General features: G+C 37.7%; 1 protein-coding gene across 1 annotated transcript; it reads left to right on the plus strand.

The window, feature by feature from the left end:
• Positions 1–1,896: 1,896 nt before the first annotated feature.
• MBTPS2 (membrane bound transcription factor peptidase, site 2) lies at positions 1,897–27,736 on the plus strand. The gene is made up of 11 exons (XM_010228420.2): positions 1,897–2,053; positions 5,747–5,895; positions 7,514–7,652; positions 10,958–11,061; positions 13,357–13,484; positions 19,541–19,659; positions 19,913–20,093; positions 22,451–22,545; positions 24,172–24,367; positions 25,797–25,872; positions 26,544–27,736. Exons 1-11 carry the CDS (start codon positions 1,979–1,981, stop codon positions 26,764–26,766), a joined length of 1,485 nt encoding a protein of 494 aa, XP_010226722.2. The 5' UTR covers positions 1,897–1,978; the 3' UTR covers positions 26,767–27,736.
• Positions 27,737–27,778: the final 42 nt, after the last annotated feature.

Consider the following 27,778-nt stretch of genomic DNA (forward strand, 5'->3'; position numbering starts at 1 on the left):
TGAACGTGTATCTTCTGCACTCAAGAGTTCAAAAGTGTTCAAAAACACTGTTTATCCTTTGAATCCTTTAACTAGCAAGGCACAGTGCTCACTTTACTACACTTCATTTTCATGGGTCTATGCTGCTAGTGAATGTATTCAGGTTCCTAACAGTTTCAATGAGATTGCCCCCTATTACAGTTGAAGATTAGTGTCAGCATTAGTGTCAATGCTTGTTGGTGCAGAGAAAAACTTGAATTTTCAACCAATAGAGTGTAGATTTAAACATACTTGCAAGGTTGCTCTATGGTTTTCAATTGAATACAGTAGAACAGGAATTACTGCAGAGAAGTCATAGCAAAATGATTATTTTAGGACTCTGTTTATGAATTTTGTTTGATGGTGGGGCTGTCTCAAAGTTTTTTGTATCAGTGTGCAAACTATTCTGGTCAAGGTAGAGTTGGATAAATTTTTAAAATTCTTTTCAAAGTTCTCGTAAGGCATCAGTTAACATGAACAGCTCAAACCAAAGTGTAAGGACTTAAAAGCAGTGAGAGATCTGAAACTTGGCAAGAAAAATCTCTAATGTTTGAACCAGTGAAATTCACCAAGCAGAGAGCAAAAGAAACCAGGCACAGTATTAACAGTTCTTACCTTTCCCCCAAAAAGAGCCAGTCACAAGGGACTGCTCAGGTATGCAGTCCATCTCATAAAGATGCAGCAAAATCTAGATTCCCTCTCCCTTAGCTGCTTGCCTGGTTTATCCCATCTTCTGATATGCAGCCCTTTATTCCTGCTTCCCCTCAGCAGTTCTATGCTATCATATTTTTCCAGTAGAAGGGAGCCCTGAAATTCAGAGCTGAGACACCCTTCCTTCTGGGAAGCACTAGAACTTCCAGCAACAGATCTGGGAAGAGCAAAGAGTGGAAAAAACAGGAAAGTGACTACAAAAATTTAAAAACTAGCAAAGGAAGGGACTGACATAATTTTTCATTCAAAGCCCACATGTCAATATAGGTCTGTAAAAACATGATTTCTATATAGTTTTGTGTGTGGAGAAGAGAGGCTGTGGTTTTCCAAGCATTCCTCCTAGTGGCAGTTCCAGCTTTGCCCAGTGGCTTCTCTGTGCCCAGTTACTGCTTTTGGGAGAACTGCCTCTGAACCCAGAGTAACACCTAAGAGCTACTGAAAGGAAGGAATAAGCCTTTATTTATTTATTTTACTACAAAAGAGACCTTCTGAGTAATTGCTGACAAACTGAGACCAAAGAAAGTTGATCCAAAGTGCATAGAAAAAAGTCGATTGGAAACCTTAAGCTGCACAAAGTCCTTCCATCAGTGCAAACTGGACTTGCCGGAAAACCTTCAGAAATAATGAGAAAAAAAACCTCAGTCCATGACCATGAATGTATCTGGTTTCAATTCACACACTTTAAGTGTGTGCAAAATCCGTGTGCTTGTTTGCCTTTATTGTTCAAGCTGAGTGACAGTTTCAACTCCCGAAGAGCCTGGAGAAATCAAGTCTCGCGATTAACGACCCCGTAGCAACTGAAATACATCGTTGCACTTTTTATTAACTCAGCATGTAGCCATAAGGGGGACTAGCTAGTGAGCTTTGCACCCATAAAGCAGTTACATATATCATATATACGTGTGTATATAGAACTAGATAATCTTAAGTAACTTTAGCAAAGAAGGCGGTAGCAGAGAAGCGTCACCCTCTCGGCGGCGCGCTGCGCATGCGCAGCCAGGCTCGGCTCTTGCGGGGAGGGCGGCCGTCCCGGCGCGCATGCGCAGCGCACGGGGCCCCTCACGGCCTCCGGCCTCCCGCTTAACCCCCGCCCTCCCGCGCCTGCGCTGTGGTGCCTTTCCCTGCCCTCCGAAGGGTCCGTCCGGGCACCGCTGCTGACGGAGAAGAGTTCCGGCGCACGCTTAGTTCCGGGAGCTGCCCTGCATGAGCCGCGGTTGCCGCCGCCCCGGCCCCGGGCCCGGCCGCGGCCATGATCCCGATCCCGGTGGTGGTGTGCGTGCTGGGCGGCTGGTGCGCCATCTACCTGGCGGACACGCTGCTGAAGGTGAGCGCTGCGCGGGCACGGAGCCGAGCGCCCACAGCGGCGGCGCTGGCATCGGCCCCGGAGGGCGGCCTCACCGGCCCTGCCCTCCGCCGAAACGGCCGCGCCGCGCGCGCGGCCCCTTCCGCGTTCAGGTGTAATAACGGCCGCGGGCCCCGCCGCGCGCCCGTTAACGGTTCGCGGCGGGGCGGGCACTCGGCGCGGCGGGAGGGGCGGCCCGCAGGGGTCGCGGCGCCCCGCCCGCGCGGGAGGTCCCTTCTCCGTTTGAAAGGAGTAAAATAGATCAGGAAGGCGTCATTTGTTGTATCTGCGAAAAAGCATTACACAAGCTTGTTTGTTCTTTTTTATTTTTTATTATTTTAGATTAGGATCAAGGGGTGTAATCTCTCGGGGATGAGTGATGCTGCTAAGTATCCATGCTGAATAGGATCTCTGCTGGTTAAAGCAGCGTGAAATAAAAATAGCATGAAAGATTTGATCTGTAATTCTCTCTCTCTCTCTCTCTTTTTTTTTTTTTTTTTTTTTCCCCCCCGTCAAGTTAATGTGGCAATTCAGGAACTGAATTTGTTTCTGCCAAGCATGTGTTAGGGCTTAGCGATTTCGAAGTGGCAAGCACTTTTTTGTTCCCTTCCCATTGCTTTAAAATACAGGAAGAAATGTTATCAGGGAAACTATATTTGGAAGAAACTTGAGCAGTAAGTGGCTCCCCCTGCTGCTAATTGTTAGAGAACAAATGTGGCTCAGTAAATGATGAGAGCTATTAATTGCCAGATATTAGTTTGTGTAAGATCATTTAATCCTACAAATGACAACAAAATTCCATTAAGATTTTTTTTTCTGAAGATTTTTTTTTCTATATTAGGTATATTTTTAGTGTGTGTTAGATATTTGGAGACAAACATGACTGTTTAGAAACACATTAGAAGATTGGCTGAATACAGTAAAAACAAAGTCTTTAATGTGATGAGACACACTGAAAGTCACCAGAAATGTCAGTTAAGTGGCCGGATGCTGACAGTAACTCTGTATCTGATGAAAAATCTTAAGACTATAAAGGTGTACCTGAATTAGTGTAGTAGTGTTGTGCTGGGACTCATTCATAGCCCTCAGATTCCAAAGATCTAGTTTAGAGTTAGCTCTTAAAATCATTCGCTTTCATAAGTAGGAGTAGCTGCTGCTTTTCTTTTTAGAATCTATAGTAGAGCTCAGCATTAGCAAAGAGGAAAAAAAAGAGTTTGGAGGCAACTTAGTATCTGATTTATGTTGAAGGAGAAAGGAGTGTCTGGAATGCAAGCAGGAGAGTCCAGGAGTTAAATTTTGACTTTGATCTTTTAATCAGAAGTTGACAAATGTGAGTTAGTTAGTTGACAAATAGTCATTAGGAGCTGTTTGGTTTCTGTAAATCAGGTGGATCAGATATGTGCATGTCTTAGTGGGAAGTTCTGTTTTGAACATCTATTTTTTTGCATATAATATAATATAATTTGAATTAAATAAGAAGATTTACATGATTGCGATACTTGGGCATGTTTATTTTAATTGCTAATATTGTAAGTGTCACACCGCATTTATAACACTAGCTTGCTAGCAATTGTGCAAAGCACAGACCCTATTTGGACTTCAAACTGCATATACTTTAAATATACCAAAAAGACATATGGAGCCTGAGTGAAAAATCGTACAGGAGTGCTTTTCCATACATAATCCCATTAATATTCTTGGCAAAGGAAAGATTCGTGCTGTAACTTTTGCAGTTGGTGCTTTAAGGTCTCTTTTGTTGCTCTTCAATAATGCATTGGCATGAGAGATTCACAGAAACTCGGGTCCTGAAGACTCCCGGATCCCAGCTCCCCAGCACCCGTTCCATCCTTCCTGAAGGGCCAGGAAGTGTGCAGGAGGTTGTCCCTGCTCCTGCCTTGAGCACTGTAAGGTGCATGAGACTCATTCTCCCAAGGTCACCCTTCAGCTTCCAAGGTCGGGAGCTGAGAGGGTTCAGAGCTGTCGAGCAGGCTTTGTCAGCACAAAAGAATGTTAAGGACTCCCGCCTGCTGACAGGTATTTATGGAACTCCTGGAGTGTTGAGCTTCATCATCCTGAGGGCTGCCATAAATAAAATAAAATAAAATAAATAAATAAATTAAAGATAGATACTGCTTTCATAGTAAAGTTAATGTAACAAAAATCACTTAAAGCTTAAATTGGAGAAGCAGAGCCAAAGCCTCAGGGAAGGAAGCATGAAATGAAACATAACGTAAAAATGCTTGGGGCGTGAGGGTGCATTTGCACGTGCTGATCTTAGGATCAGAACAGTAGGAACAAAAGCTTGTATAAAGACTTTAATATATCTTGCAAAAGAATAGTGCAATTTAGTTCTTTAAATGATTTGGTGTTTATTCTTTATGAAGAGTATTTACACAACTTTTTCCTCACAATTTGTGGATTTTCTCAAGGAAAAAAAACAGTGTTTTTTTGCATTTGAAAACAAACAGATATTTGGTATTTGGTATTACTTATTTCCCAGAGGTCGATTTCTTATGTCACATGCATTTTTGTTCTTTTCTCCTAAATTAAGCGGGGAGGTCTTTTTTTTTGTTTCTCAGTCATATGTGTTATTTGTAGAAGGTTGCTCATCTTCATGATCCTTGCTGCTAAAGTTAGGTTGGGTTAGCTGACCTGGTTGTGGAAGTCAATCTTAGCAATGCCATAGGAAATGGCTAATGTTGGCTAAGGAGTGTGTTATGATGGAAGTTCCTACAGGTGTCTTCAGCTGCCTGAACAAAAATGTGACTCAAATCAGTAGGCTGAAGAAGGAAATTGCACAAACATATGGGTAAAAAGGATGAAATACTGTCGTGGATGAATAAACAAATTATAATCTGAGTAAACCAATCTCATGTTCTCGAAGACTGTTACTTGAAATAAATGTGTAGTATGTTCACAATTGAATTAATTTAACAAAATGTGAAAAAAATGCAAGTGTAGTTGTCCAAAAATATGCTCTCACCTCCTCACACCATAAAAGGACAGCAGGGGTGCAATGAAATGAGGTATTTTAAATTTGTTTAAAGCGTTATGGAAGATAACTAGTAGCTTCTGAATTTCCTTTTTGGGGGGCAGACAGGAGCTGCCCGTGACGCCCGCAGTCCCGATTCCTTCGGTAGATTTTGCTGCTCAAAGGGAAGTTCAGGAGCTGAGCTGTAGTTTAGGCAGCTGTGAACACTTGTCTGAATTATGTCAGAGGCACTCACGCCTTGGAGCAGCTAGTCCCAAATAAACTATTCCTCTTTATTATAGTTTTTAAAATATTTACTAGATATTAATAGCACATGACAAAAATAACACAAGCAGCCAGTTCTTTTGTAGCCTTCTAAACAGGCAGTTAAAACTTGCCGATAGTGATTGAACACTAGGAAACACCATATAACATCTTGTTTGTGAAGCAACATGGGATACCTGATCCCTTTTACAATTCTAGAACTTGCATCACAAGAGTAGGATAACTTTTTAGTATTACATGTCACACTTAAATATATGTCAAAGTATAAAAACCATGGAGGATATTTACCTGAAGTTACATATCCTTTTATCTAAACTGAACACATTTACTGCTTGTATAGTAAATTATGTAGTATGTTATGTGTAACATAAAATCTACCTGGGAGTTTTGGCTTAAGCTCATTATCTACTGTTTTGCAGTCATCCAGCTCTTTGAAAACATCTTATGAAGACTGGCTGCTGACATATGGCCTGAGTGTCTCTCCTTTTCACATGCGATGGCAAACTGCTCTCTTCAACCGACAGTTCTACAACTGGGGGCGATGGAAACCCAGATTTCTTTATCTATGGTATAAATCCACTCTTTTCTTTGTCAAATACAGAGCTTGTATTTATTTCTATGTCTGTGCCTTTCTCCGTTACAGTGCAGTGGATATACATGGTTATTTTGATAGGTTAACAAAAAAAACACTGTAACTGCGTTGTTCCTGAATAAGCTTTCCTCCTTTGCTAAAAAGTTTGTGTATCTAATATAGGTTACATACTGTGATGCTATAAACACTATGGATCTGTAAGCTGTGTTTTTGCTTATAGCTTGAACTATATGTTGTTCTTAAGCATATAGATATTAGCATGTACTACTGCATATAGATATAGACCAAAAAGCAGCCTCTCATATCTCCAGTTTGTCCCTCACTGTACACTGAGTTCTCCCTGATCACTAAAGTGTAGGAGCTATTCAAGATATCTGTGTTGTCAATCATTTCCCAGGCATTCCTTCCCTTGCTAAGATTTCATAGGCTTGATAGGCTGTGGATGCTTCTGGACTGATGTAGAAAATTATTGTTGAATTGCCTTCCTAGTGCTACTTTATACTCACCGTGAAAATAAAAATGCATAAGGCTAGATTTTTTTTCATTTCTTGTACTGTTGCCCTCAGTGAGAAAGGAGTGAAAGTCTGCTTCATATTGGTTCCTCTAGAATGTCATAATTTTATTTCAATTTGATATAATTCTGTATCACTCATGATTTTTAATGTGTATAATTTATTACAGTGTGATATTTCCACTAGTCTCCTTAATTAACATTACAAGTACATGCTTCTTAAATTTGCTAATTCCCAGTGAGATTCATTTAGGATAGTAAAAGAAAAAAACTGCTATTATGAGAGAGAGGGACTACTAGTGAGCTGAATTATTATAAGCAGAAAATAAACTTTACCACATCCTCCCTATAGGATGTTATGAAATAATAATAATGACTAATAAAAATTCTCTGTTGGATGGACTGATGTAAATTGAAACATTTTTCAACACCAATTTTATTCAAAAATAAATTGATAGAAGAAAAGTCTGTTTGAAGTAATTGATTTTAATATAGGTTTGCATTTGTATCTTTTATCTTTCTGGCTTTAAGGAAAGTTGAATCTCATTTAGTGTTCTTTAGCACTTTTTATGTCTGGCCAGGAAGATGCATGATTTATTTAATAAGCTTTTATAAACATCTATGTTACCTCCTAGTTTGATTTTTTTTTTAATCTAAATTTGCAGTAGAATGTGCAACATGGTAAACTCTACATTTCCTACTCTGTTATATTTTTATTCATAACTAATGTCAAGACATATTTTTCATCAGGATTACATCAGGGTGTAGTGCTGAATATAAAATGCTTGTTAAGCAGGGGCAATAATGTATGTTTTAAGTGAGTTAATTAATCAGTTTCCTTTAGCATATATTTTTCTACTTTATTGTTGATGGACAGATGGCAGTATAGCACGCAAGAGCAGACTGACTAGGTAATCATAGAATCATTATAGTTGGAAAAGACCCTCAGGATCATCAAGTCCCGCTGTAAAGATTGGCTCTGTAGGTTTGATGTGCTAAGTAAGTTAAAGCAGTTAAATGTCCCAAGAATGCACCTTATATTTTGACTGTGCTAAATTGCTAAAATACTTATTTGCTTTGTAGGTTCAGCATAGGAATGGTGTTTGGTATCGTTGCCATGTTTGGATCTGTTATTCTTCTTGGAAAAACACTGATGCAAACACTGACCCAGATGCTAACTGAGGCCCCCAAAGCCCAGAATGACCGTATGCTGCAAGTTGTGGTAAGTGATGTCTCCTCAGGTCTTCCTTTGAGAACTGTGAACTGATCTTAAACAACTTCTTAATGGGGTATGATAGCTAATGTCATACTTAAATCCTTCCATACAAAAAAAACCCCTAACTCCTAATGCACATTTGCATGAAATTTGCTGGCTGTTATCAGCCTTGAAAAAGGGAAGTGGAGGTAGTGTAGAAAACAAGGGAAAGAAAAAGGAAGGCAAACATTTGGAAGAGTTTATATTAAAAATTCTCCGGCGTGAAAAATAGCTGGTAATTTTGAAAGGCCAGAAAATGTCACAGTAGTAAGAATACTAACTATGCCACTACCAGTCACAGCCAGTCTTGAAGTTTGCAAAACAAATCCATAATCCTCAAGAGGAGAGGAGTTTGCTTTCATTTATTATTATGATGCCGAACATCATCAGTGGAAGGTAAGGATTCATTAATAGGGACTTAGGATTGCTCAAGGTCCTCTGCCTACTTTGCAGAGGGAGGTGGAAGATTCTCTCTCCATAGCTGGTCACAGAGTGATAGCAGTTTATTGGATTGCCTCATGGATTTCTGATGCTGCACAATATATATATTGTGGTTTTAGAAAGGAATGTATTTTACAGAATGGAGAAATTGCAGATATTGCCCTTTTTTTATCTGTTGCATCAAAATACCTCAGGCAATATGAAGGAATTACTATTATCCTTAAAACAGTTTTAACTTGCAAGGAATCTTAGCAAACCTCATTTACTCAAGAATGCTGTCTGATCAGATTGTATGGTGATTTTCCAGAACACAGAAAGCCTCTGAGGTTGTTTTGCCTTATGTTGTGTGGCTTAGAGCAGTGATTTCCAGTGAGTTTACTCTACATGGTATTAGCTAGTCTAGTGACAGGTTGAAGGTTATGTACTGCCCTTCTCTGTTAGATGACAGACCTTCCTGTAGGTGCTAAACTTACCACGTGCAGCTAGACCTAAACGTTGCAGAACCATGGGAAACTTGATGGTTAGCATGTGCTATAAATCTAGTGCTTTTCAAATAGTTAGGAATTGTTTTGCACATGCAGAATGACAACAGCAAGTGCAGTGGTGCTTGCAAAAGCAGGAGGTGTGACCTGGGAGAGAGCTGCTGGTGCTGCCACTGGTCACCTGGCCCACAGCCTCTTCCTGAATTATGGAGTTACTGCAGACTCTGGAGACAGGAGTGAAATTTTCTTGTGTTCAGGCAAGTAGGGTCTTTCCTAAGCATGTATGTCTATTAGATTATGGAGTAGGAATAGCTGTCTCATATCTTTTTTTTTTTAGATCATTAAATGTATTTATCCTCTTTTGTGACACCACAGTCACAAAACAGAGGCAGTCATTTGCAATACACTGCTCTTTTGAGAAAATAAATAACCAGGGGAGAAGACAAAAGTTCACTCTTTGGGATGGCATCTGATTTGAATTGAAACTAGGAAAGAGAAATCTAGGTTAATACCCACAATTTCAATGTGAAGGAGGATTCCTCAGTGACTACTAGCAGCGTCACTGCATTCAAAGCAAGGCCAGATTGATATTGATATTAGAGAGGATATAATGTATAAGGATGATGTAGCAATAGTGTTACTTTTCCTAAGTTGACCTGTGGTTCTTTCTTTCCTACTTCATTCTTTAATTTCTGAGTGGTCACAGTTCCATCATTCTGCCTTTGAAGAATTTTAATATTCTTTTTGAGGGGAATGTGCTACCATAAGTTAACATAAGAAACTGGCCCAGGTGTGGTTGCAAAGATGTAAAGAGCAAGTTTCATAATTATGTGACTGCCTGGGGGAGAGTTATGTTAAAGATGCAAACTTTTTTTTTGTTTTTGTTTATCTCTGCGTTAGTTAGCTATCATTAGCCTTTATTTAACCTTCAGCTTTAGAGTGGAAGAGCCACAGTCCTGCCTATGTTACATTGATCACGATTACCCCTGCTCTTTGTACAATCATGTACTTTGTTTAAAATACCTGTCTGTACATAACTGAGTTGTTTTTCTTCAGCTGCCCCCTGTTATGTTCGTTGCTTCTTGACAGAAGTGGGAAAGAGGCAGATCAGTTTTTAAGAAAGGATCTTCTTTTATTCAAGGTATTTTCAAAAGACCATAAAATATAACATAGCAATGCTTATTAACAAAATATTGTTCTTAATTTCAAGGCCCATCATGAGCTTCCTTTTTAGGTGAATCTGAAAGCATTCAATGCTGTATTCTAACATGCCACATGGTTCTGCCACATGGACAGTTGAATCACGTAGTGAAGGAATGAGTGGGATCAAATGAAGGCAGGGTGAGATGGCACCTGCTCACTGGGGCCTGCTGCCAGGAGAAATAGTGCATCTCCTTTCTGCCGCCATTGACAGCATGTTCACAGCAGTGGCGGTAACAGTGAGGGGCTCTGCCTCGAGGAGGAGGAGCAGACAGGGCCTTCCCTGAGTCAACGGCAGCAATGGCCTTGTCTTTCTGCTAAAGCAAAAGCAGCTAAAGGAGATGGGGACTAAGCAGCCCTCTCTGGGGTGGAAAAAGGAAAAGTTTCTCCTTTTCTCACTTGTGACTGCCTTGAAGCCTACTTGATAGGAGGTGATGACTTAGAACTAGCGCAATAAGGGATTTGAAGAATGGTGTGAATCCGCAGAGATAGCAGAAATGTGAGGGGCCTATGTGTTATGTCTTATGTACATCAAAATTATCTCTTTTTTTTGTCTTAAGTTATCATATATAGACATGTACAGACATCATGAATAAGTGTTTTTTTTTTTAATCCTTTAAATCAGGGGCAGTCTCACAGTTTGGCTTAGGGAAAGAGAAGAGAGTGCAAACTCTAGTTTCAGCCCTTTTGGACCGTTTGCACAATATTTTAAGTGCAGTATAGCTTTTATTGGAGGGTGGATCTCTATAGCTACATGGCTAGCTGCAGGAAATTGTAAACTAATGCTTGCGGTTGTTGATCTGTTAAAGTCTGTGTGCATTCTTACGAACTTATGGAGCTTAATACAGGGTAGGACACATTCTGTCATGCTTATGGGATCTGAGTAAAGAAGGGAGAGGACTTGTGGTCTGTACAGCTTTTCATCCTTCAATAAAAGATTATATATTCAGTATATTTTAAAATATACTGAGTAAATTGAGGGAAGAGGCACAATCTGATAGCACTGTATGAAGATTCCCTCTGTTTGGTTGCTTGTCTGAAGAGGCTGTGGAACTTACTGTGAGACAGTAAGTTTAGAGGCAGCAGGATTTGTCTTTCTACCTCTTGGTTTCCTAGTGTTTTGTTTTGTTGTCATGCCCACACAAACAGGTGCCTGGTGTAAATTTGCCTGTCAGCCAGCTGGCCTATTTCTTCTCTGCAATCCTCATCAGTGGTGTGATACATGAAGTCGGCCATGGGGTGGCAGCGATTCGGTAATACAAATTATTTTTCTCTTACTGTGTGTCAACAAAGCCTAAAATTCCAGAGTGTTTAATTTCAGGCAAATATTGTTAGCATTTCATTGGCTTATTTGGAGAGTATGTTTATTCTGTTTTTAATAGCATTTTTCAGCTTCCGTAGACTAATTTAGGAAGGATGTGCAAATGAGGATAGACTTTAATGCAGCATCTATTGTACAGAACATGATAAATGACTTTTTCTTTGTAAATATACTACATTGTGTCATATTTACAATTGCACTTCTTTAAAACTACCTTATTTTTACCCAGGAATTACATTCCTGTAGCTGTAGCATTTGCAGAGGACCTGTGCACTCTGGCACAATGGTATTTTATAATAGATTGTAAATTAATTTTTTAAACATAGCTTGTAAAGTAGTATGTCAGCACACTGAAACCTGGAGGTAACTCCATCAGTTGTGATTTATGCCTGCTAATTTCAGTGAAATGTTAATTTTGATCACAGATGAAATTTTTTGTGTCACTTAGTTATGATGATTACTTCACAAAAAATAGTTGCTACGATTCCATTACTGTTAAATGACATTCTAGTATAAGAGGGTTAAGTGGTGGCTATTGGGAGGTGAACTTGATATTCAGGTGCCCTCTGCATTTCTCTTGGACATTGTAGGCATTATTTGTCCCAAGGGCACAAAGCCCTAAGTTGTTTTTACACATTTTCTTGAGTGTAGGAAGTCCTGACTGTGCCTTAACTAGTTACTTTCTAACTGTAGAAGTTCTCAATTAAAGGAGAACTTTGGGACCAGAATGTTTTTCATCAGTCTGTTTAGCTTGTTTTCTCTAAAATTCATTGTGATTGTTCTGTTGAGAATGAGACTCTTGCTCTTGATTGTCCTGCATTAGAAGGTTGTACAATGTTAAATTGCCATCAGTTAAAATACGTTTACAAAAATTAGGATTTTTTCCCACTCAAATGGCTGCTTCTGCTTTCTCCTAGACATTTTATTTTTCCTTTCCTTGTTCAGGTTAGTCTACACTGCTCTTAGGGTCAGTCCTCAGGGTTTAGGTTGTAGTAAGTAGCTGCTGTGGGAGAATTTCATTATTCTGGCAAATCATTTTCACTCCCTGAAGTCTGCAATATGCTTTTTCCAAGTGCAGTTCAAGGTAGCTTAAAATATTTGAGCCAAGGCTTATGCGAGAAAGGCATTTGTCACCTTATAGAGCTGCAGCCTTTGAAATCAGTATTTGCTTTAACCTGCAATGGGCAGGCTTATGGCAAGGGGGTTATTTGCTCAGAACATTAATTTTGTAATGTTCTAGATCCATTTTTCATAGATGACAATCTGTTTAAATGTTTGGCTCCAAAACCTTTTTCTTCTTCAGTCTGTACCTTTTACGTATGTTACAAAATCTCGTATAGTCATTACAACACCTTTCATTAACTTGTACTATGGGTAGATCTGATGAGTTAACTGCAGGGAATTAATGTATTGTTTCATTCTGAATCATTTCATATTATATTCTTTCTTTTTTTTCTTACTGTATTTACACTTTGTTCTTGCAGCTAAGATTATATGAAAAAATAAAATAAATAAAATTCTATGCCTAGAGTGCTGTCACAGAAAAGATGTGGCATTAGCTGATCCATGCCAGGTTTGCAATAGTCAACTTGGAGTATGATTATAATGACTATAAGTCTCTTAGGAAATTTCTAGATTCATAAAACCTTTATGTAGTTACTCAAAAAAAGTGCTATTTAAAAGCACTTATAGAAACTCAGGAAATGATGTAATGTATGACAGTGTCAGGTATCTATAAATGACGGTTTGTCCTTCAACCCTATTGAATTTTCCTTTTTTTTAACAACATTTACCCTCATTTTTTTTTTAGCTTATAAATTACTTCAAATTTCCTTATGGACAAAGAGAGAAATGATAAATCCAAACAATGTATAGGCGCTTCTTGTAACTTTTTCCAGATATTTTTTGAGAGATTAGTCTGAAATTGAGTCCTATGCTGCCATGTTTTACTTAAAAATACATGCATATATATATATATATATGTTAACTAAATATATATGTTAACGTGAAAGTAGATAGGATTCTATATATTAGTCTTACCAGGAACAATAAAATTTATTGAAGTGTTTCATAGCAGTCTTGCAATTGTATGTTGCTAAAAGATAAGTTCCAAAATGATAACTGTAGTTATTCCAGTAGTCAAAAATGTATGTATTATGCAGAATCACTCATTTCTTGCAGTTACTTGTTTATATTAACATGACTTTTTTTCCTTTTTTTTGTTAAGAGAACAAGTACGGTTTAATGGATTTGGGATTTTTATCTTCATCGTCTATCCTGGAGCATTTGTTGACCTCTTCACAACTCACTTGCAACTTATATCTCCAGTCCAGCAATTAAGGATATTTTGTGCAGGTAATAGATCGAACTCTTTTATTAAATCTTCACTTAGAACAGTTATTAGTTTTACATGTCTTTGTCGACATGCATCAACATGACATGAATCATCTGCGTATCTGATTCATATTTTTCTGGACAAATTTGGGCATACACAATAACACCTCTAAAATAGGCGTAATGTACATGTCCTTGACAGCAAACTGAAGGCTTAAAAAAGACAGCATAAAAGCTTCTCTATGCTTAAAAGTGATCCTTCTGTTCTGGACATAAAACTGTTCTGCCAGTGATGTCCAAAAATCTATTGAACACTTCTATCGATTATCCTGCTGTTTTCTGGGGGAAGAGATTTCAGTTTCTAAGGACCCCGAATGTGAACCTATTTCCTTTCATGAAAAATGTTGCTATATCCTAGATCTGATGCAGAATAGTTGTGCATAGGAAGTTTCAGCAGTACAGTTGGAGAGGAATGCAGTTTCTGACCTTCTTCTCGCATTAGAATAGGCTCTTACACCTACGCAGGTACAGAAGCTTTTCTGCCTGTTTTCTGTATTATATGTCCTGATTGATAAAATCTTGGAGCACACAAGCTGGAAAATTCTAAGCCAAAGGCTGGTGGTATGAAGACAGAAGTAGCTTTCACAGCTGAACAATCTTGAGCAAATCACTTCCATTTTCTGCAATAGGTGCTATCTGTTACATATTTTTCAATAGTAGTTTCAAGAAAGTGTAAGCTATATTATTATACAGGTCACTGCTTTGATGTTGCTGCCAGGGGGAGATAAAGGTTAAAACACAAACATCCAAATAAGATCACATCTTATGTTTCAAAATAACCTCCAAATGGTTTTGGATGGATGTTTTTTTACTGAAGAGAAAACTGGTTACTGTGTTATTCTTCATGGACTGCTTGCACAATTAATCTCTGGAAACAGAAATGTTTCCTAACCTATTGAAATAAAAATAGGAAAGTTAGCATTTTGATTTAGTTCTTTGTATTAATGTTTTTGTTCTATTGCAGGGGAGAATAGGACAGCAGCCTCCCTGTTGTATTGCTCACATACTAACATATTGTAACCAGTGAATATTGCAAAGGGGACTTCAGGCAGGGAATGCAGAAGCAGTTAGCAAAGCATATTTTCAAGCTTTTATAAACCACATAAATGATAATAAATACTAAGTAAATAAAGATAATTCATATTCCAAATACCTAACTAAGCTAAAATTATTCACTGAAATAAAGTATCTTTTATGAAGCCTATTTCTCAACTTAATCAGTTCCCTTTTTCAGCTACAAGGAACATATCTGGAAGACACATTAATTTTCCAAATGAGCTGCTTAATGTCTTTCTGCAATTATATAGAAAACAAAACTGTAAACTCTAACAGAAAGTAATTGCTTGCTTATTTTAAATGACAAGAAAATGCCTATAATAATTCCTAGGAAACCTGAAATAGGGAGATACAAAGTAGTAATTGAGACATATTGCAGGTTTAGGTGTAGTAAATATCTGCAGTTTAATGCAGCATGGTAATGACAGTGTGATGTTCAGTAAATTTTACTCATTTTTATTAATTGCCAGAACAATTTAATGAACCTGTACTCAGTGTTTTGAAGATCTGAATTTAAAGACCTGAATTTATAGAAACATGCTTTCAAATTTTGTATTGTAGCTAAGTAAATAGAGAACTACACGGAGTTGTCCTCTGTAGGCCACCTATACTCTGGAGATTAAAAAGTATATTTGTTGTACAGCAGATGGCATCACGAGTTCAAGAATAGTGAAACAACATTCTTTTAAGACAAGTGATATTTTTAGCACTAATTTCATGCCTAACAGAGAAAGGGTATTCCTCTGCAGCGCTTATGTAATTTTTTGTTTTATTTTTGAGATCTGCTAGTTGTTTTAACGTAAAAGGGAGTTAAACATTTTGAAGATATTATGGTAAGGTGTTGTAAGGATTGGGTGAAATATGCCTTTTTAAATATAGAGAATAAACTATCCAAAGATGAGACTGTTTTAGCAAAATGAAGTTGATAATATACTGAATAGTGCACTTCTTCAGATACTCTCTCTTACGGGCTTTTCTTTATTTATTTTTTTTCCTATGGATTGCCTGGGATGGATTTCATGTCGTTCTTCTTTACATTTCTCTGCCATATTCCACACAGCAACCTATAAAGATTATAGTAATAAGGTCCATGTTTTCCAACTGTTTGAAAGTACTCCTTGTCATCCTCCAGCACTTCCATCAAGTTTCCTTTTTTTGTTGTTGTTTTTTGTTGTTTTATTTTATTTTTATCCACTTTCTGTAGTAGCCACACTGTTACAAAGTAATTTTAGTTCTGTCTTTGCTTTTTATCCTGTATTAAGCTGAGAAAAGAAAAAGATTATTTTTAAGTTAAAAAGTTTTTTGTAATTAAGTTAAAATCTGTACTTAACTCTTCATTTTTGTTGTGCTGGTGTCTGTGTGTGCAGTAAGAGAGAGAGAAGAGACCTTAATGTGGAAACGCTGTATTTATCCGATCGCTTTCAATGCGGTACAGTTAAAAACTTGCAGGAAGGGATATTACTTTAAAAAATAGCTGCGTGTGGAAATGACAACAAACCCTTAATTAGAATACTCCAAAAAATGTTTCTCATTAGAAACCTAGTAGAAGAAAAAAGTATTTTTATAAAACCTAATGGCATGTGGGAACAGCCAAGGAAAGAAGAGTCTTTCATATATTACAGTAATTATATATGGTATGGAGTTACATTTTTTTAAATACATTTACTTTATATTGCCTAATGAATCTATTGCATAATAAAATACAGAGTTGAATCAAATCCTTCGTAACAGGGTGAAGCACTGTAAGAAGGAAATAAGGAGTTTTAAACATTGGAAAGATTTTTTTTTTACATGGGTCATACAAAATTTTTGTCCAAGAACAGAAATGGAATGAAAAATTTTTTGTAGGATGGGATGTTAAAGGAAACCAAGTATGTCTTATGGGGAGTTGTTTTCATCCTATGGAGAACCACTTGCTGTAACAATTATAGTTGTAAATATGAAACCAAAAATAATGGGTAAGCAAATGCTAGTTATACAACATAGTTTCTTGATGTGGTTTTTAGGTCCATATTTTAAACATGATTTTAAAAGAAGCTATTTTTCTAATCTTGTTTGGCACACAAACATGTAATTATTCTCATTTTAAAAGGATTGATCTGATGTAGATAACCATGGAAAATATTCAGTTGCAGCTAAATGTACTGCAACAGTATATCTTTCTCACAAAGAGCACATAGTATTTCATATTTGTATTTAAGTCCATTTATTAAAGATTCTTTTGACATTTTACTCTTGTAGAGAGTGACAAATGATACATTTCTTTCCCTTTTTTAAAAAATATTTGTAGTTTATAACAATTCATTCAAAATTAGTAGTAGATTCAGAATAGCAGTGTTTTGCATATGGATACTCTGCCCAGTACATACTCATACAAATAATGTTATGTGATGAAAAATCAATGGTAGAATGACACCTTAAAATTGGATCTACCCCTTTCCTGTATTTTCGAGTAAAGCAAGTCACACTTTTGGTTTGTTTCTGGTGCATATAAAAGTTGTGTTTGCAATATACTGTAATCTATTAAGTGTACAGTAGCATTAGAAAAAAAAAAGTATATGCCTTATTTTGCAAAATTCTTTATTGCTAAAAATGCTAACCATCACCTTCAGCAAGGTCTTCAGCAAGTAGTAACCTTTTTGCTGATGGAAGGGCTCATGTCAACACTGATGGCTGCTGACAGATCAGGGTGATGGTTGCTGAAGGCTGGGGTGGCTGTGGCAGTTTCTTAAAATAAGGCAGCAATGAAGTTTGCTACATTGATTGACTCAAAATTGGAATCAGTCCTCTCAAATCTTGCCGCTATTTTATCAACTAAATTTTATGTAAAAATCTAAATCCTTTCTTGTCATTTCAACAATGTTCACAGCACCTTCACCAGTAGTAGATTCCATCTCAAGAAACCACTCTCTTTGCTCATCCATAAGAAGCAACTCCTCATCCATTCAATTTTATCATTCATGAGATTATCATGAGATTGCAGCAATTCAGTCACATCTTCTGGCTCCACTTCTAATTTTGGTTCTCTTGCTGCTTCCACCACGTGTACAGTTACATCCTTCACTGAAGTCTTGAACGCCTCGAAGTCATTCATGAAGGTTGAAATCAACTTCTTCCAAATGCACTTTAATGTTGGTATTTTGACCTCCTTCCACGAATCACAAAAGTTCTTAATGGCATCTAGAATGGTGAATCCTTTCCAGAAGGATTTTGATTTACTTTGCCCAGATCCATCAGAGGAATCACTATCTATGGCAGCTATAGCCATATGAAATGTGTTTTTTGAATAAGGCTTGAAAGTCAGAATTACTCATTGATCTATAGGCTGCTGAATGGATGGTTGTGTTAGCAGGCTTGAAAACAACATTAATCTCATTGTACACCTCCATCAGAGCTCTTGGGTGAGCAGGTGCATTGTCAATGAGCCATAATATTTTGAAAATGATCTTTTCTTCTAAGCGATAGGTCTCAACAGTAGGCTTTAAATATTCAGGATAGCATGTTGTAAACAGATGTACTGTCATCCAGGCTTTGTTGTTCCATTTACAGAGCACAGGCAGAGCAGACTTGGCATAATTGTTAAATGTCCTAGGATTTTCAGAGTCATAGCTCCAATTCAGAGCATTGGCTTCAGCTTAAAGTGACCTGTCCTTTGAAGCCACTCTTGACTTCTCTCTGGCTATGGGAATCATAGATTGCATCTTCTTCCAGGATAAGGCTGTTTTGTCTACCTTGAAAAACTGTTGTTTAGTGTAGCCACCTTCGTCAATTATCTTGGGTAGATCTTCTGGATAACTTGCTGCAGCTTCTACATCACCACTTGCTGCTTCGCCTTGTGCTTTTATGTTATAGAGGTGGCTTCTTTCCTTCAACCTCGTGAACCAGCCTCAGCAAGCTTCAGGCTTTTTGTCTGCAGCTTCCTCACCTCTCTCATCCTTCATAGAATTGAAGAGAGTTAGAATCTGGATGAGGCTTTGGCCTAAGGGGATGTTGTGGCTGGTTTGATCTTCTATCCAGACCACTAAAACGTCTTTCATAACAGCAAGAAGGCTGTTTCTTATCATTCGTGTGTTCACTGTAGTAGCACTTTTAATTTCCTTCCAGAACTTTTTCATCTGCATTCACAACTTGACTGTTTGGCACAGCAGGCCTTGCTTTTGGCCGGTCTCAGCTTTGACATGTCTTTCTCAGTAAGCTTGATCATTTCTAGCTTTTGATTTAAAGTGAGAGATGTGCGACTCTTCCTTTCACTCAAACCCTTTAAAGGCCATTGTAGGATTATTACTTGGTCGATATTTTTGAAATTAGGGAATGGGGGGCGGGGAGGAGTGGCAGGAGAGAGGAAGAGACCGGGGAGATGCTGGTTGGTGGAGCAGGCACAACACACACAACATTTTATCATTTGCCATCTTATATGGGCAAGGTTCATGGCACCCCCCAACAATTACAACAGTAGTGTCAAAGATCACAGATAAAACAATGATGAAAACATTTGAGATATTACAAGAATTAGCAAAACGTGACACAGGCATGAAGCGAGTACGTGCCGTTGGAAAAAAAAATGGTGCAGGTAGGGTTGCTTGATGCAGGGTTGCCACAAACCTTTAGTTTTTAAAAATAAAAAACACAGTATCTGCAAAGTGCAAAAGACCAAAGTGCAATATAATGAGGTGCATCTATACGTGTGTGTATATATATAGCAATATATATAAGTAATATTATTTTCAAGGGTTTGGAAGATTCACTAAAGCTACTTCCTGTACAAGTTTGTAAAGTAATATACATACTCTTCTTTATGCCTGTATTCATAAATTAACTTTTCAGCTATTCTTACAGTAAATATTTCAGGAAAAAATAATTAAAAGGTAGCTAACATCTGCATTTCAGAAACGCTTTTTTGTTATTTCTATTGGTGTTTATTTAAAAACATTTTGTATACCTTTTTTTTTTCTCTCCTCTAGGAGTGTGGCATAATTTTGTCCTTGGTGTTGCAAGTGTTATAGTTTTGTTTCTGCTACCAGCCATTCTTTTCCCTTTCTATTACACGGGTGTTGGGGCACTTGTCACCGAAGTCACAGAGGTAGGAAAAGATCTTGAATGGTTTCATATTATATGCTTTAAAATAAATAAATAAATAAATAAATAAGCTCTTTTTCATGGAGAATAATGTTTTTGTAACACTCTATCATAAGTTAAAATATCCATTAGAGTCAGATACTTTCTGTTTCTGCAAAAATAATTTATTGGCTAAGCATTACAGCATAACTGTAAACTAATTATTTTAGTTTTAACAGTAACATGACTGTATGACTAATGTCACTTTTTCTTCTCAGGATTCTCCTGCCAATGGACCAAGAGGCCTTTTCGTGGGAGATCTTGTCACTAGCCTGCAGGACTGCCCAGTTTATAGTGTGGAAGACTGGAATTACTGCCTGGGAGACATTACACAGAAGTCACAGATTGGCTACTGTATAAATGCAGCAACCCTACAGCAATTAAGTTTTCCAGCCAGAGGTATGACTGCTGGTGGCCTCTTCATTAGATTGTAATTTTATCATATCTTAAAGACTCTTTTGGATTTAGGATTTTTACTGAGACAGCTTTTTGGTAAATCAAGTCTAGTATCCTGTCTTAAACAATGAGCTATGTGCCATTCCATATATTGTATGGTCTGAATAATGATATTTGGCTCCCCAGGATATTCCATAATTTGTTTATTGCCAGTAATACGATTATCTCCTCTATGTCTACTTTAGTTATATCAGTCATATATTACAGATATAAATTCCACATACTGCCTGATTACTCTCACCTGTGTAACATTGCAAACTGTGGCATAAGTTAATAACGTGCTTTATTATGGCCGCTTCTGATCTGTCTCACTCTACAGCTTTTAAGCTCGTTTGCTTCTCCAGACTTTGCTATAAACTTATTTCTGACTGGATTGCACATATTTCTTCTGGAAGCCAGTTTATTTCCTTCTGTTTTCATTTATACATTAGATGACTTGTTGCTGTTGCAGTTTACCCCCAAGAAACAAAAACCAGGAACTGAATTGAACTAGAACAATAAACAAAATTAACTAGAAAAAAAAAAGTCAAATTAAATTGTCTGAATGTCTTGTGACGTGCCCTAAAGCTCTTAAGAGTTTGGTTCATGCAGGCATCCAGGGAGGTTGAATTCCAAAGGTAAGAGGCTGCAGCTAAGCAAAAACTGAGTAATGCTGTTCAGAATTTTAAAATTTTCCGTGGCATTTTTCCATCATATTGTGAGTAAAAGGGAGGTCAGGCAGCTTGAGTACCCATGTTTTTTGATGAATTATTGTTGTCATGTGACATAGAAAATACAACATTTTGCTTTTTTCGTATGTAAGGAAAGTAAACTTACAGCGCGAACTAAGATAAATATTTAAACCAAAAGCTTGAGGAGCATGGGTAAGACTTCAGGCTTTCAGATGTCTAATAGTTTGGATTATCTTCTGAAGATGAGGGGCAGCTTGGCACATGCTCTCAGCTGGGCTGGAACAGCAAGTGAAAAACAGTTTGTAGATCTTAGAAAGATATATGTGCTGAGATTCTGTTGCCCTCAGAAATACAATTTCAGAGTCATGGGTAATAAAACTGCATATTCTGCAGCGGAACCAGTCCTATTTAGATGGAAATCTAGAGACTTAATATTGCTTCTAAGCTTGGTTGCTGTATTGTATTAGCAGCCTATTGTCCCACTGCTGCTTTCTAATCAGACCAGTCTGTCTGTATTTTCTAAGCCACAGACCTCCAGCAGTGAGAAATATTCCTCTGAAATTAAACGAACTCTGTTCAGTCTCTAGCTGCTGTCATTTGTCAAAAACTTGACAGCTCACAACTTGACACATATAGTGTATCAGTAAAAATGTGTATAGCAAATGGACCCTGTCTACTTGACTATAAAACAAGTGGAGAATAAACTATTTAAGGTAAATATGAAGCTAGGTTGAAAACAATGCCCCAGAGGCCTATCTGAGATTAAAACCAAAAACACCATCACCAACAACAACAAAAAGGAGTTTTTAATGTGGTTTGTAAGGAAACTAATTTTATGGTCATTCACTATTTGGACATATATATGATTGCTTAGCCTCAGGATATTTGAAACAAAGCCTCAGGCATAAAGCCCCATGTTAGTGGACTACAGAGCATGTTGAGGTAAGTGGGCAAGCATTACTGCAGGCCTCATGTACCTAAGGAAGGCAAGGCAGTGCTGCTGCAAAATGGATCATTGTGGTGATATTCTTTTGTGTGTGTGTGTGTGTTTTTTTTTTTTAACTTCTTGTTGTAGAGTCAAATGTGATTCACAAAAATTCGAAACCACATTGTATCTAAATCAGTTGTGCACTGTAGCTAAATCAGTTTTAAAATGTCATTTATATGCTGCTTTAGCCCTTAAGGCTTGGAAAGCTTTCAAAACTTGAATCTCAAAAAGGCCGCTCACATTTTAGAAAGGGCATTTTGAGCCTTGGTCATTTCCATAGTCAGGCACTGAAATCAGTACAACAAATTTCTGTTCTAGCAGTTATTGCTAGCTGGAGGCAATAGATAAAAGTATTTTGTAACTCATAATGCTCAGTACATTGTAGTAGTAGGTCTATGGACTGTCAAGGAGATTTTTTTAAGAGGAAAAAATCAACATTTGAGAGGAATCATTGAAATCAGGTGTCATTCTTAAAATGGCGAAATTTGTTTTCAGCGATGACTGAATCACGGCCAGTTTCTGTGAATTACTGTATTTCCTCAAGGCTGCAGAATGATTATTTTGTTCAGAGAATTTCATTCCTTTTTGGGAAGTTAGTGTGATACTTTACTGATCTTTTGTTCTATGCCTATGTTCTTTAGTCTATAGAAGACTTGATGGCACAGTTGAATGTTGTAGTAACAACAGCCTCACAGACATTTGCTTTTCGTACAGCAATAACTTGGACAGCCTCTTGGTAAGTTACTTAAGTTGATAATTTTGTTTCGTAAATCTAAAATTGTTAAAATGAAATTAATAATGCTTACCAGCATTATACAGCATACTTAAGTGACTAGGAATACCCAAAGCTTGTAAAAAAAGGTGCACAAATACATTACTTGCCCCATCTACTAAGAAAAATAAAATTTCGGTTATGATTTTTTTCTCATGATCGAAGAAAGAATCTGTGGAAGAACAAGAGGCCCCTGATTCCTTTAGACAGAAGGATATTCACGCTCCTTTTTCTCTCATTTTCTCCATCTCCACTTTGAACACAGAGTATTTGAGAGTTTAAAAAAAAAGGGAGGGAGGGAGGGGCTTGCTCCTTTAAAATACTGGAATGTGCTTTAAAAATAAAATACCCACTTTGACAGTAGTGGAATATTTCTAACAGTTCTCTATACAGAGACAAAGATCACAAGTAACAATTGTTTAAACTTTCCACACATGCCTGTTGGTTACTGTTCTGATCCGGGGTGTTAGATATCTCAAGAATTATAAAATAAGTCTGCTCTTAAATCTTCTGTGTTTACAATTTCTCTCTCATGTTGGACTTTCCACTCCATGTGTTCTTATGGTATCCAGCTACTAGGAATTGGGCACAGACCAACAGCTCATTTGAAATATGACAGTGGCTGGTAATATCATTGAGTTCAGCAAGGTTTGATAAATCACTGCCCCACGGAGCTTGGCATTCTTGAGCACATAGCTGTTGCTTAGGAGCAGAGAAGAAATAAAAGCATCTAAAAGCCTGTGACCTTCAAGTGTCCTTAGAATGAATGCAAGGTTTTGAACAATTATTTAAAATACTCTTTTGCGGTGCTGTGCAGCTGTATTTGAAAACATCCAAATGCCCTCTCCTCCTCATTACAATACAAAGAGCTGGTATTGGGGTTAATGGAGAGTGACTGATGCACACGCATCTGTAGGGAGGCATGGCCATTACCATCAGGCTTAACAAGCAAGAGCACTTCTTTTTCCCTAGTAGACGAAGACTTCCTTGTTTGTGTTGGAGAAAAGGAGGCAAATTACCACAGAACTTTTTCAGGACACATGGGAGAAAGGAAAAGGAATTTTGTTTTTCTGCTTTATTCTCTTTGGCCTGTTGGGAGCAAGAGAGATCCGGTCTTTCAGACTGCAGAGCAAAGGAGTGTTGCAGGTGACACAGAATTGCAGTAATTGCTGTGTGTATCTAATTCAGAATAGTCTCTTAGCAACTACGCAGCCAATATAGGGTCGTTGGGTTGTCTGCTGAATTTAAGCTTTTGTTCAAAAGCTATCTTATGTCAACAAGGTCTAAAATTTCTTAAGCAGATAACTCAGTAGTCTGTTGATGAAGGTTCTGTTCATTAGAAATATTATTTTATGTATAAATGCATAGTATCTCTTTAGCATTCCCCCAAAAGTAAAATGTCAGGCTGATCATGTATGTTAATATATAAGGTAGAGGTTCTGCAGGGCACAGAAATCTGACAAAAAGAAAAAAAAATCATATTCTAGCTCTTTATGGCTTGGTAGTATGTCAATAAAAGTCATCCATATATTTGCTTTAAATATACACTGCATATTTTTTATGTAGTAATGTAAGTAACGCTCTTCGCAGCATGCCTGTCTGCCAGCACGAAAGGCGATTGAGGCCAGCCAAGTGTGTCGAACCAACATGGACTGCCAGAAGGACTTTGTTCCAAGCTTGTGTGTCACTCCTTCTTTAGAGAACCAGACAAGACTCATCAGGGTAAAACATCCACCTCATATTGACATGCTGTTTGTAGGGCACCCCATGCATCTCCAGTACACAGGTTTGTATTATTTATTTTAAAAATCTGGGGGGGGGGGGGAAGATTTTATGTACTTTTTTGAAGTACTTGTCAGTTAACCTTTTTAAAGCAAATGGAGTTTTATTAGTGTCTCCTACCAAATTGTAATTCTGCAAGAGAACCTATTCTGTGCAGTTTTCAGAGATCAGCAAATAATGTTATTGCATTCATTTGGAGAGGCAGTCTATTTTAAGAAGGTACTGTGTGAATATAGAATTTACAGAGTACATACAGGTCTATAATGGAGCTTCGTAGAGCTTCTAGAGAGGGTCCAGCGTAGAGCGACATAGATGATTAAGGGACTGGAGCATCTATTGTATGAGGAAAGACTAAGCGAGCTGGGCCTGTTTGGCTAGAGAAGACTGAGATATCTGATCAATATATACCAGTACCTGAGGGGAGAATGTAGGGAGGATGGGGCCAAACTCTTCTTGGTGGTGGCCAGTGACAGGCCAAGGGGTAATGGGTGCAAGTTGAAACACAGGAGTTTTCATCTCCATGTGAGGAAGAACTTCTTTCCATGAGGGTGACAGAGCCCTGGAACAGGCTGCCCAGAGAGGTTGTGGAGTCTCCTTCTCTGGAGATCTTCCAAACCCGCTTGGACGCAGTCCTGTGCCATGTGCTCTAGGTGTCCCTGCTGGAGCAGAGGGGTTGGACTAGATGACCTCTAGAGATTTCTTCCAACTTCAACCATTCTGTGATTCTGTGATAATTTTACAATGATTCATTGCAAACTCAACCTATGTTCTATGTTCCACTTGGAAAAACAATAGAGATGCAGTTACAGGATCTTGGGTAGCAGATATTTGTCCTGTTGTAGAGTTCCATGCATTCCACTGGAATGACTTGGAAATATTTCAGACTTACTTTGCAATGTGCAGTACTGTCCTGTTTCACCTTTATGTACTATGAGCTCAGCTTCAGAAAGTGGGGATCTTCTACAGGTACTGAAACAGAGTCATTTTCTGGCCTTGAGAGAAAGCACATGTGTACAAGCAGGGTATGAATGTATGCATGTGGACTGCATATGTTGAAAAAGTCTGGTAATGATCATCTCTTCTTATATATTTTTATGGAAGGGGCTTAAGTTACCCAATATGGTCCTTATGGTACAGATGTCCAGTTGCCTCGGAAAATGTACATCTTAGATCTGCTTTTGCTGACATCATGTTAATTATACTTTGTGGAGTGATTTTATTATCTTAATAATTAAGTCTGAGAGAATTAATGGCTACACTCTATTTTCTTAAAAGAAAAAGAAAAAATGTAGCAAATTCATATTAAGATAAGTTACTCATACTGAAGAAAAAAAAAAACAAACCTAGATTTTTCTGCAAAACTATAATCTAAAATTTATGTTATTTTCCTGGAATGGCTGTTCATTTTTTGTGTCTTTGTATTTTCCTTTCAGTAAGTCTCAGCAGTTTTGTACCACGACATAACTTTCTAAGCATCGATCTGCCTGTGGTGATAGAGACATTTTGCAAGTATCCTTTGAAGTATGTTTGTTCTTTTAAGACAGAGAGACCTGTTTACAATTTGATGACCCAGCAAGATTTCAGTTGGATATGATTTTCAGCAGGATACTCTGAAACCTATCTGTAGAGTTTTGTACATATTTGCCCCATATTGCAGTGATAATTGTTCATGTGCCAAACTCAAAAAGAAAAGTCTAACTTCCTTATTTTTAACAGGAAATTTTTGGTCATATTTTTTTTTAACTCTTTCTTGTAAGTGGGTTTTAATCAAACCAATCCTGAATTTATGGCAAGGCCAATGAGATGTTGTTACTAGCTGAGTGTATTGGAGCTAATACAGTTTCTTAGCCATTACTCTGAACTAAATAACTTTTTTTAAGGAAAAAATGTCATATTCAAAAAGTAATATCATAACTTTTAAAATACGACTATTAGCCTGTATTAGTGACTGAGATTGTATATATACACACACATAAAGGCTAATGAGCTTTGGATCCAGTTAGTCTAAGAACTCTTGGCCTTAGAAACTGAAATGTTAATGGGTAGTTAAAAATAATAGAACAGAGTAGTTTAGATTTGTTCATAAAACAGAAAAGATGATACACACGTTCCCCTTTCCTGATTTGATTGTATTATGTTTTCTTAGATGTTACTCATGGACCTTAACTTATTTCAATCAGGTACCTGATTTCACTGTCAGGAGCGTTGGCAGTTATCAATGCTGTACCCTGCTTCGCGTTGGATGGTCAGTGGATATTAAATTCATTCCTGGAAGCTACTCTGAGCTCACTGATCGTGGAAAAGCAAAACAGGGAGCTTGTTGGCTTTTTAATTTTACTTGCTGGCAGTGCACTTCTGGCTGCCAATGTTGCACTAGGACTTTGGATGGTAACAGCCCGGTAGGACATTGAATGTGCTGCGATAGTTATCGAAGTACACAAAACCAGTGGACCTATTGCCTTTCAAAACTTGGTCAGTACTGAGATTGAGATGATTCCCTTAAAATGACACTGGAAGAACAATCACTTGTGGCTGCTGTTTTACCCTAAATGTGTACAGTGTTGTGCCTGTGATCATGGAAAAACTGAAAGAAACAAGTAAGAACCTTTTTATATGCTCTTTAAAGCACGGTACTAATTATGGACAAGTTGTCTTGTAAAACTTCACAGCTAAAAGCCTGAAGCTTTATTAATCTAGGTTCCAAAATAAGGGAATTATTTGGCCTCAAATACTTGTAAAGTGGAAGGGGAGAACAGTTTTCTTTTGTAGTTTGAATAATTGTCAAGTAGTCTTTGTGGGATCTGACCATTTTACCAGTCACCGTAATCTTGAGTGTCTTGTCTTGTTTTTTAATCTAGTGATCTACCAAACACGACTCTAAGAAACCCTAAAGTCTGAGCTCATCTTAAAATGGTGAAAGCTGAGTAAATGATAACCATGTGCTAATGAGAAGAGAGGCACCGTATGGGTTAGTATCTTTCCAGCTGGCCAATATGACTGGAAGGACGTGGTCCTCAGGATGTAGATGGGAAGTGACAATGTCTGTTAAGAACGGGGTATGTGGAGGATAGCAAAGCCTCTGTGTCTGTGTTTCTTAAGTGGTCAGTGGTGTAATACCAGGTACAGCTGAAGATTTTAAAAGGCAATATTTTTCAGCAATAGCTAGAAAATTATCTGAAATTATAGTTCATGAGTACTGAAGCCTTTTGTGCAAAATTATTCCTAATGATAAATAATCTTTGTGAGGTTATTTATTTATTTTTTTATTCAGAAGGTAATACTGTTTACTGTTAATGGTGTAACCTGTTGTTTCTTTCTTGTCGATCTTCGGCTGCTATGCATGCAATACAGTTGATGTACAGTAACTCACTAACATCTGTCTTTCAAAGAGTTGTTGTTAGGATTCATTCTAATT

This window comes from Tinamus guttatus, unplaced genomic scaffold (assembly GCF_059628265.1).
Source record: "Tinamus guttatus ecotype Peru unplaced genomic scaffold, ASM5962826v1 Tinamus_guttatus_pri_ptg000470l, whole genome shotgun sequence".
NCBI classification, from domain to species: domain Eukaryota; kingdom Metazoa; phylum Chordata; class Aves; order Tinamiformes; family Tinamidae; genus Tinamus; species Tinamus guttatus.